Source organism: Gorilla gorilla, chromosome 5, assembly GCF_029281585.2.
Source record: "Gorilla gorilla gorilla isolate KB3781 chromosome 5, NHGRI_mGorGor1-v2.1_pri, whole genome shotgun sequence".
In the NCBI taxonomy this organism is placed as follows: Eukaryota; Metazoa; Chordata; class Mammalia; order Primates; family Hominidae; genus Gorilla; species Gorilla gorilla.
The window spans coordinates 87,432,462-87,444,893 of NC_073229.2; the positions used below are offsets into that span (position 1 = coordinate 87,432,462).

The 12,432-nt window shown below is 35.0% G+C and overlaps 1 protein-coding gene across 1 annotated transcript in view; it reads right to left on the minus strand.

The window, feature by feature from the left end:
* The window catches only part of LOC129534467 (protein eyes shut homolog), a 154,623-nt gene that overhangs the window by 76,279 nt on the left and 65,912 nt on the right, over nt 1-12,432 (minus strand). Inside the window, exon 3 of the mRNA XM_055391598.2 lies at nt 5,761-5,911. Coding sequence (XP_055247573.1) covers nt 5,761-5,911 — 151 coding nt within the window. The remainder of the gene's footprint in view (nt 1-5,760; nt 5,912-12,432) is intronic.

The window sequence follows — 12,432 nt, forward strand, 5'->3', positions numbered from 1 at the left end:
AGAAATATAAAGGATCATAAGAGATAGCAAACAAGAAGACTGAATCAGTAATAATGTGTTTCTTATCAAACAAAATCCCCGCTGATGGCTTCACTGCTAACTTCTACCAAAAAATTGATGAACTTATACCAATTCTTATCAAACTCTCCCAAAATATTAAAGAGGAGGGAATACTTCCAAATTCATTGCATGAAGCTAGCATTATCCCATTACCCTTATATCAAAGCCAGATAAGGTCACAACAAAAAGAGAAAATTACAGACCAACATCCTTGAAACATAAGATACTCCTATATACTTCTCAACAAAATACTAGCAAATCAAAATTGAACAACACATTAAAATCATTGTTTTCCATGAACAAATGAGATTTATCCCAGGGATACAAGGATGGTTTAACCTACCCAAATCTATAATTGTGATACATTATATTAACAGAACGAAGGACAAAAATCATGTGATCATCTCAATAGAAGCAAAAAAATCATTTGACAGGACTCAACATTCCTCCGTGATAAAAAACTCTCAGCAAATTAGGTATAGAAGGAATGCATCTCAAAGCAAAATAAGCTATAGATGATAAACCTACAGCTAATATCAGAATGTGAAAAGTTATAAGCTCTCACATTCACATTTCTTAGATCAGGAACAAGACGAGGGTGCTTTACATTTAACATAATCCTGGAAGTCCAAGCCAAAGTAATTAGCAAAGAAAAAAAGATAAAAGGCAGCCAAATTGAAAAAGAAATAGTTAAATTGTCCCTGTTTACAAGCAACATAATCTTATATATGGAAACACTAAAGACTCAACTAAAAAGACCATTAGAACTAACAAACAAATTCAGCAAAGTTGCAAAATACTAAATCAACAAAAAATTGGTAATGTCTCTATATACTAACAACAGACTATACAAAAAAGAAGTCAAGATAACTGGGTGATATAACAAATGTTTCCTACTATGTTCTGTTATAAAGAGAACAGATTATTATTGAACTTATACAAATAACTACATTGCTATAAAAATACAAAGTACTAATACTTTCTGAATTCTAGAGAGAAAAAATATTTCATCTTGGTTCACAAATATATGCTTTTTCAACCAAATGTAAACTACAGCTACCTTAAGATAAAAATAAAAATGTTTTATTAAGTCTGGAAAACAAACTTTTAAAGAACTAGCAATGTTTTAAATAAAACTATCATTTAAAAATAAAACGAAAAATAATTCAAGAGAACAATTCTTGTTACAAAATAAATAAATGAATATTAAAATAAGTAAATAAGTAAAATACTTAGGAGTAAATTTAATAAAAGAGATAAAAGACCTGTACATTGAAAACAAAACAACATTGACGAAATAAACTGAAGAAACGCAAATAAAGAAAACGATATCCTTTGTTCATATGTTTGAAGAGTAAACATTGTTTAAATGTTCATACTACCTAAAGTGATCTACAGATTCTATGTAATCCCTGTCAACATCTCAATGACATTCTTACAAAAATAGAAAAAAAATTAAAAATTTTGTGTGGAGGCACAAGAAAAATCCTGGATAGCCAAAGCAAACTTCAGCAAAAAGAACAAAGCTGGAGGCAGCATACTACTTGATTTCAAAATCTACTACCAAGCTATAGTAATCAAGACAGCAATAGTACTGGCATAAAACAGACACACAGTCCAAGAGAACAGAACAGAGAGTCCAGAAACAAATATATGCATTTAAGGCCAATGAATTTTGGCAAAGATGTCAAGGAAAGAATGATATCTTTTATAAATGGTGTTGAGGAAAGTGGTTATCCACATGCAGACTAATAAAAATAAACCTTTACATCACACCATGTAATTAAATAAACTGAAAAGATTAAACACTTAAATGTAAGACCGAAACTGTAAAATTAGTTGAAGAAAACATTGAGGAAGAAGTTCATGACATTGGTCTGGGAAAAGATTTTTTTGGATGTGAACCAAAAGCATAGGCCAAAAAAGTAAAAAAAAAAAAAAATAGACAAATGAGATTATATCAAATTAAAAATCTTCTGCGTAGCCCAGGAAATAATTACCACAGTGAAGAAACAACCTGTAGAATTGGAGAAAATATTTGGAAACCACACATCTGTTAAGAGATTAATATCTAAAATATTTAAGAAACTGAAACAACTCAGTAGCAAGAAAACAAATATTCCAACTCTAAAAATGAGTAAAGGGCATGAATAGACTCTTCTTAAAAGAAGACAAATGGCCAACGGTATATGAAAAGAATACTCAAGATCACTAATCAGTAGAAAAACATAAATTGAAACCACAATGAAATACTACCTCATGCCTGTTAGAATGGTTATTATCTAAAAGATGAAAGATAACAAGTATTCAATAAGATGTGGCAAAAGGGGACACTTGAACATTGTTGATAGGGATATAAATTAGAACAGCCATTATGGAAAATGGCATTAGGTTCTTCAAGAAAATAAAAAATAGCACTATAATATAATCTAGCAATCCCACTCCTGGGTATACATCCAGAGGTAATGAAATGAGTATGTCAAAAAAGATATCTGCACCCCCATGTTTATTGCAGCATTATTTGTAATAGATATTTATAAAATCAATCTAAATATCCATCAGTGGATGAATGGATAAAGAAAATGTAGCATATATACAAAATGGAATACTATTCAGCCTTAAAAAAGGAAGAACCCCTGTCATTTGCAAGACAAAAGATGAAGTTGGGGAGCACCATGTAAAGTGAATAAGCCAGGCACAGAAAGACAAATACGACATGATCTTACTTATATGTGGAATCTAAACATGTTGAACTCATAAGAAACAGAGAGTAGAATGTTGGTTAGCAGGGATTTGGGAGGAGGTTGAGAAGATGTTGGTCAAAGGATATACAGTGTCAATTAGAAGGAGTAAGTTAAAGATATCTATTGTACAAAATGGTGACTCTAGTTAATAACAATATATTAATATATTCTTGAAAATTGCAAAGAGTGTACATTTTAAGTGTTATTACCACAAAATTGATATGTATGTGAGATGATGTATATATTGATTGGCTTGATTTAGCCATTTTACAATTTACAGATATTTCAAAATATTATGTTGCACATGATAGATATATACAATTTGTGTTATTTAATATATTTAATTTAAAATTCTAAAAAAATCTGTTAATCTGAAGACACTAAAGTATAAAAAGGAAAGAAAAGTCAGAAACAGCGAGAAGACATTTGTATAACTTATAACTGACAGAAGATAGGTATCCAAAGTTCACTACAAACAAACTAAAACTTCAATAGTCTAATAAGAAAAAAAGCAATTAATCCAGTCAAATAAATGTGTAAAAGTCTTACAAAAACTCTTCTCAAAAGAGAAAATGCAAACTTCTAATAACATGGGACAAAATGCTGATATTTATTAGTATTCAGGGAATGCTGATATTTATTGTATTCAGGGAATGTAATTACTCTGATTAAGATTTTTTTTAAATAACTATCTTATTAGCAAAAATTTTACAGTCTGAAAATTCCAGGTGTTTCCAAGATTTTAAAATAGCTAGAACAGTTATACAATGTCAGTAGGGCTAGAAATAGATGATGGCATTTGAAAAACTGATTTGACATAGTTAAGAAAAATTTAATTTTTTTACCCTCTATGATCCAGCAAGTCCAACTGTATGCTTACATCCTGAAGAAACTCTTGCTTATGTGTACTAGGAAGTATGCAATATTCATCAACATGGTAAATTCTAATGAGTTGATCAAAAAGAAGAATTAGGGCCTGGAGATTGATCAGCTCTGCCTGCTACAGCTGGCATCTGTGCACAACATCTGGAGGAATCTGAGGGAAGGACCACCCCACTTATTACCACCACTGAAGACATCCACGCACACATTCTGGGTACATGAGAATGAGCCTGCTTTCCCACCACTACTGCTTGTATACATTATTGGGGACCTAGCCATAGGCCTGCTCTGCACACTGCTACCAGTATATGGAAGTATCATCCAGAGGAATAAGGGAGTGCCCACCCCACCCACAGCTGGCACCTGCATGCACCTTTTGGGGATCCAGGGATCAGCCTACTCAGCTTGCCACTGCCACTGCTGGCACCCATCTGCATATGCCACTCAAGGGGTTTGGGGATTGGCCTGTCCAGCCTGTTAATGCCACTGCTGGCACCTGTATGTGCCACTCAGGGGCTTCAGGGTTGGCCGGCATCTGCTACTACCACCATTAACAACATGTATACTACTTGGGGGTCAAGGGACTAATTCATGCACTCAACCCACCACTGCCACTGCCAGCACCCAAGCAAGCTGTCTGGAGACCCGAGAACCAGCCTGCCCAGACCCATCAATACCACTGCCCACACCACCACCAGTGGCCCAAAGACCAGCACATCCAGCTTGTTGCCATCATTACAGGTGTCCAAGGACTGGACTGCCTGGCATTCTTGTTCCCAACAAAGCCTTGTCACAGCCTCCAATAATAAACACAGCCTAAGCTACTGAGGAACTGACACCACTGCCACTGATTACAGCTAAAGAACTCACATGAAGATTACATTACTGTGTCCATTTAGAATCAACCTTTCCTGAACAACATCATAAATACATTTTTGGGAAATGTCTTTCCTTATGAACACCAATCCAAACAATTGCAAGAAGTGACTGTTTCATGTTTCTTGTGTCTTTACGTTGATACACAGATATGAGAAACCAAAATATTATGACAACTCCAAAGGAACAAAATAATTCTCTCCCTTTTTAAAGCTTTTATTTTATGTTCAGGGGTACGTGTGCAAGTTTGTTGCATAGGTGAATTGCATGTCACAGGAACTTGGTGTACAGATTATTTGATCACACAGGTAATAAAACATACTACCCAATATGTATTTTTTGGTCCTCACCCTCCTCCCACCCTCCACCTCCAAGTAGGTCCTGGTGTCTGCTGTTCCTTTCTTTGTGTCCAAATGTACTCAATGTTTAGCTCCCACTTATAAGTGAGAACATGTGGTATTTGGTTTTCTGTTCCCGAGTTAGTTTGCTTAGAATAATGGCTTCCAATTTCATCTTTGCTGCTGTAAAGGACATTACCTCATTTTTTCATGGCTGTGTAGTATTCCGTGGTGTATACATATCATGCTTTCTTTATCCAGTCTGCTATTGATGGGCATTTACATTTATTCTATGTCTTTGCTATTGTGACTAGTGCTGCAGTGAACACACATGTGCATGTGTCTTTTTGGTAGGATGATGTATACTTCTTTGGGTATATACCCAATGTTGGGATTTCTGGGTCAATTGTGTTTTAAGTTCTTTGAGAAATTGCCAAACTGGTTTCCACAATGGCTCAAATAATTTACATTCTCAACAGCAGTGTATAAGTTTTCTTTTTTCTCTGCAACCTCGCGAGCATCTGTTATTTTTTGACTTTTTGGTAACAGCCATTTTGACTGGTGTGAGATGGTATCTTATTGTGATTTTGATTTGCATTTTTCTAATAATCTGCTAAGCAACTCTAATAATAAAACTAGGATGTGGGCGGCAAGCCACCCAGGTGCCGAGGCAGGAGACCGAGGGCACGAGCTGTTCCAGTATAATAAAATATAAGACAAGAATAGTTATACCAGATATAGATCTTAGGTATGATTATCTATAAATATAATTAATCATTAGTTAGTAGTACTTACTGTTTATTCCAATGTTATAATAATCCTCGCTCTATAATCATAACCGAGGAAAAGCCAGGCCATACAGAGATAGTTGCTGAGGGGACATAATGAGAAGTGACCGGAAGACAAGAGTGCCAGCCTTCTGTTATGTCCAGACAGGGCCACCAGAGGGCTCCTTGGTCGAACGGTGACGCCAGCTTCTGGGAAGACGCCGCTTGCCAAGCGGACCGTAGTCTAGGGATAGCGTTAGTGTCAAGGAAAAACACCCGCTACTTAGTGGACCGGGAAAGGGAGTCTCCCTTTCCCTGGGGGAGTTTAGAGAAGACTCTACTCCTACACCTCTTGTGGAGGGCCAGGCCCACCCACAGTTATCCAGAGGCCTAACCGTCTCCCTGTGATGCTGTGCTTCAGTGGTCACGCTCCTAGCCCGCCTTCATGTTCCATCCTGTACACCTGGCTCTGCCTTTTAGATAACAGTAGCAAAATTAGTGAAAGTACTAAAAGTCTCTGATATGCAAAAATAATGCTGTAAGCTGTTTCTCTCTCTCCCTCTCTCTCTCTGCCTTGGCTGCCAGGCAGGGAAGGGCCCCCTGTCCAGTGGACACGTGACCCACATGACCTTACCTATCATTGGAGATGGCTCACACTCCTTATCCTGCCCCTTTGTCTTGGATCCAATAAATATCAGCGCAGCCTGGCATTCGGGGCCACTACCGGTCTCTGCGTCTTGGTGGTAGTGGTCCCCCAGGCCCAGTTGTCTTTTCTCTCTTTGTCTTGTGTCTTTATTTCTATGCTCTCTTGTCTCCACACACAGCGGAAAACCCATGGACCCTGTGGGGCTGGACCCTACACTAGGAAATTCTGGAAAAATAATTATAAATAGTGATATTAAAGAAATCGTGAGGTAACACAGAATTCAGATAAACAATAGAAAAACAATCAGGAAAACAGTTGATAATCTGAATGAGAAATTAAAAAACAAAATAGATATTATTTAAAAATAACTAAATAGAAATTCTAGAATTGAATGACTCATTGAATAAAATGAAAAATACAATCAAGATCTTCAACCACAGACTAGATCGGGGTGTCCAATCTTTTGCCCTGGGTTACACTGGAAGAAGAAGAATTGTCTTGGGCCACACATAAAATACACTAACTATAGCTAATGAGCTAAAAAAATGCAAAAAGTCTCATAATGTTTTAAGAAAGCTTACGAATTACTGTTGGGCCACATCCTAAGGCATCCAAGGCTGCATATGGCCCATGGGCTGCAAGTTGGATAAACTTGGACTAGCTTAAGCAGAAGAAAAAATTTCCAAACTTGAAGATAAGTCTTTTATGCTAACATTGACAAAAACAAAGAAAAAAAAGGAATACATAAGAATAAAAAAAGCCAACAGGACATATGGGACACCATAAAGAGAACAAATATTTGAATTTTGAGAATTTTAGAAGGAGATGAGGTGGATAAAGGCATAGAAAACCTATTTAACAAAATTATAGCTTAAAACTTCCCAAGGCTTCCAAGAGACATAGACATCCATACATAAAAAGCTGAAGGATCCCCAAATAGACTCAACCCAAAAAAGCCTTCTTCCAAGGGACACTATTGTCATACTGTCAAAAGTCAAAGACAAAGGGAGAACTGTATAAACAGAAAGAGAAAAAGGCATCAAGTCACATAAGGATAGGAGAGACTGGGAGGATAAATTTAAGTACTAAAAGAAAAAAATTCTGCAGGTCAAGAATATTATATCCACAAGAAAAGTATGCACACATTCGTTACTCTTATTTAACATAGCATTGGAATTTTAGGTAGAGCAATTAGACAAGAACGAAAAATAAAAGCCATCAAGATTAGAAAAGAGGAAGTCAAATTGTCTCTGTTTGCAGGTGATATAATCCTATATAGAGAAAAGCCTAAAGACTAGGCCAAAAGACACTTAGAATTGATTCTAAAAATTCAGTAAAGCCCAGACACAAAATCAATATACAAAAATCAATAGTGTTTCTATATACTAACAACAAAGAAGCTGAAAAATTAATCAAGAAAATAATCCTATTCACAATAACTACAAAAATACCTAGGAATAAATTTAACAAAGGAGTTAAAAGACCTCCATAAGGGAAACAACAAAACACTGATGAAATAAATTGAAGGGGCCACAAGCAAATGAAAGGATACTCAATGCTCATGGATCAGAAGAATTAATATTTTTTAAATGAACACACTTCTAAAAGCAATCTACAAAGTCAATGCAATCTGTATCACAATACCAATGACATTCTTCACAGAACTAGAATATAGCAATGCTAGAATTTGTATGGAATCACAATACTCCAAATAACCAAAGCAATATTGAGCAAAAAGAACAAAGCTGGAAGCATCACACTCTTTGATGGGGGAGATGAAGAGAGTTGGCTAATATGTACAAACATATAATGAGATAGAAGACATAAGTTCTAGTCTTCAATAGCACGGTAGGGTGACTGTAGTTAACAACTTATTTTATATTTCATAAGAGCTAGAAGCAAAAACTGAAATGTTCCCAACACACAAAAAAATTTGAGGTGATAGATATCTTAAATACCTTCATTTGATCATTACACATTGTGTACATGTATTACAATATCAGAGATTTCCTGTTTGCTTTATAGTAATTCTGGAAATGTACTGTGGATTACTACACAAAAATGTACTATAAAAGGAAATGGAAAGACCAAATTAAAATACAAGTCAAATACAGCTGCAAGATTCTAGGTGTCCATAAGCCTTCACATCTGGTGATCTTGCTAATGCAGGCCAAGTAAATATGGTCCTGCTGCTGTCACTGCCATTTTTATCATTTTGTTTGATAGAGGTGAGAAGGAGCCTCTATGGGTCAGTTCTCCCAGTTATTTGAGACTGTTCTTCACGTGGCCCATTACAGATTGATTTATTTCAGAAGTCAACATGGGAGAAGTGTGGTGATAAGAATGGAGATCAGAAGAAAAACACACAATCAAATTTGGTTAATAGATTTGGGGTGTTTATAAAACCAACTGTTTCCCCCTCATTTTGACTTGAAAGATACATATTTGGCCACCTTCAGAATATCAAACTCAGGTTTTACTTTTCTGAGAAACACAAAATATAACTTTAAGTCTGTTTGCTCATCAATTTAATGAGGAGCTTGAGAAACCATGTAAATATTTCACCTATAAAATTTAGAAAAATGATGTATTACCTCAATAGAAGGAATTTAAATATGATACAGGTACATCAAAAATAGAGAGAAAGTATTTATCAAATACCAATTTACACCCTGACACTTATTCATAAAAAATAATACTTAGGTGCACTTAGATGAGACATAATACAAAGAAGTTAGGGGTAGAAGCAGCTAAAAATCACTGTAATGACATCCTTTAATAATCCCACACATACTATTCCTTAGTTGTAAAGCATACCTTTGTGAGGAGATTCAACTAAAAACACTTTGTTATCCCATGAAAGACTGTACTTTTACAAACTAAAGTGAGTTAAAATTGTAATATTTAGCCTGCAATTTTGCCACAAGAAATTACTAATTTTTAGCTTTGATCTTTCATTTATTTTGATGAAAAAATATGTTTATGATAGTTACTATCCAGCATTTATTAGTCAACTTATACTCATTAGGCAACCAGTGAAGATTTAGAAGAAAATGAGAAGTTACTGAAATAAAAGAGGAAGATACATGTGTAATTTTATAAAACTCTGGGGATATTTGCTTTCTTTAACTTTATGTATTTGGTAACATTATGAGTTGAAATATAAAAGTCTAAGTTTAATCAGTAACAATCATGCGGTGTTCTTTATTAGGTTAAAGAGTATAGCAAATTTAGTGGCATACTAATGTTACAGCATTTATCTTAATGTGAAATATTTACTCAATGATGTAGCACACAAAATATTATTACAAGTAAATACTTTAATACGAATAAATAGAAATAATGGTAATTGGTATTCATAAGTCAGTCTGCAGTCAGTACCAACTGACACACTTAAAGACTAATGAATGAAAAATTTGCTAATATGACCTTTCTGGATTTTATGATTACAGCAACAACATGGAAATCTTAATGCCACTTACAAAGTAAATATTAGTAAATGATAAATACAATTATGTCAGTTAAATTTCAACAAAAACGGTAAATAAAAGACCGTGTGTCTATTTCCAAATTAAAAATGTGTTTCCATTACCTTTTGATAGATGTTAGAATGATAGAAGCCATTAATTATGTAATCAGTGCTACAAATGGGCACAACTAGAAGCAAAGAAGATCTCTGTGACTCCCACTTTGGGACTCACGGATCACCAGCCAGAATGGGTCTCACACAGTGTCATCTGTCGTCAACATGATTTTAGATAAGACTGTAGACCGCCTATGGGAACATGACTTAGTTATTGGTTTCACAAAAATTTTGTCCTGGAAAAATAAGACTAAACCAATAAATAACTTCACCTTTTGTTTCAAGATATTCTTATCAAGAAACAATTATTTGCTCAACTGGTCAAAATGAGTTTACTTATCGACAACCTTAATTATGCTCATTAATTATAAATTCTTACATCCCCATTTTTTGTCCATTTTTAGTTCCCCAACCTAAAAGGCCCTCTTCTTTGATCATTTAAACCTTCCCTCCAGAGCCCGGTAAATTTATTTCTAACTTTCTCCTCTGTGACATTGCTTATATTCTGTCAATGTGGTGTTTTTTATCCACTGTAGTGAGCTATAATAAACTTATTTTTGTTCATTATCAGGCACAGATGTTTCAGTGACTTCTATATATAAATTTATAACTTGTTCAACTAAGGCTAGCATAAATCTTCAATGATATTTTCCTATTATTAAAGTATAATGAAATTACACATATGTGATACCATGGGGGGTTATTTCCCTGTTCCAGAAACAGGGTGACTAGGAAATAGCACATATATTTTCTAGTAGCATAAACTCAACCTTTATTTATTTTTCTTTGTTCATAAAGATTATTGCTTAGAATTATAGAATGAATATGAAAGAACATTTTAAAAACAACTCTTCAGTCCTTTTGGCATCCCAGAAGCTTATTAATTATAAATTTGCATACTCGAAATGACAGGCACCAAAGATCATAACTTTTCACTTCCTGCTATTAATATTGATGGCCATGGTGAATTACTAGTTCATCAGAATTGATTTGACATGGTAAATTTTCATGTACAGTAGACTGTTTCACAAACCTGCATCAGAAGAAGGTCTTTGTTAAGATGTAGCATGGTTAGTATTCAAGAAGAACAATACAGTATATTTGTTAAACAATCTTTGTAGTCAGAAAGCCTAGGTTCAATTTGCTAACCTGAGAGGCTTTGGGTAATTTACTGAAACTTCAGTTTTCCTCAACTACCAAATGATATAGCATTTGTGTTGTTTCAGTTGTACTTTTCACTTATGTTCCTCTTTTTGGCTACAGTAAAGGAGAGGAAACACATCATTCAGGAAAATGGACAGCCACATTTTCTTTGAAGCTGAGCTGATTCTCCTGGGTCTCTTGGCCATGAGGCAATGGCCAATGGGAAATATAGGTGAGAAAATATAAATTTACAAATCTCTTTCTGTTTTATTTTACATTATAATTAAGTCAGCAGAATACTATCAAGTTTGAATTACCAAAGATATTTTTGTGTTCACAAGTTCTTATAACTCTTTCCCAATGTCTCTCCTTAATTTGACAAGTTTTCTCATGTGGTATCATACACTGTATTTCTGCCTCACATTATACTCCACAAATAGATTCTACTTCATAGTTTGCTCTGAATAGTAAATGAAAAGAAAAAATACCAAATACTTAACACAGTTCCTGGCACATAGTAAACACTTCATATCAGGTAAATATCATCATGATTGTGTCCTCGGCCCAATTCTTGCTCTATTAAAAAAGTCACTTAAACACCCAAAGCCTTAACTTCCTCTTTTTTAAAATGGTAAAAGGAATAAAAAACATCATTTAATTTGTATGATTGTTGTATTAAAACATTACCGTTGTGATTTTTTTTAAGAGACAAGCTCTCCATTGCCCAGGGGCTGGAGTGCAGTAGCATGTTCACAGCTCACTGTAACCTCAAACTCCTGGGCTCAAGCTATCTTCCCACCTCAGCCTCCCAAGTAGCTAAGGCTACAGGTACATGCCAGCATGCTCAGTTATTTTTTTGAAATAACTTTTGTAGAAACCGGGTCTTGCTATGTTGTCTAAGCTGGTCTGAAACTACTGGCCTCAAGAGATCTTCCTGCCTTGGCCTCCCAAAGTGCCAGGATTACAGGTGTAAGCCACTGTTCCCAGGTTTGTTCTGACTTTTCTATTTTTTAAAAAAGAAAATCATTAGGCTATTCAGCCCAGGGAGCTTTTAATTAGCAATCCTGGACACCAATAGTTAATTCCTCCTCACTGCCATCTGTGCATGCTGCCCTCCTGTCCCTGGTGCCTTTACTTGTAGTTAACTATTCGCATGTCTGTCTTTATATTGCATGCTTCTATAGCATGAGTCACATTTCAGATGCTCCCTGAAGGTCTGCTACATTAACATGTGAATAAATAACATAAAAAGAAGTGATGTATTAACATTATTTTTTGAAGTAAGGTACCTGTTTCTCCACTTCCAGATTTAGAGAGCATAGAAAAAGCACTTTCAGAATGATAAAATAGTACAAACTCTCCCCAGAAGATCTCTGGGTATATCCAAGGTGAT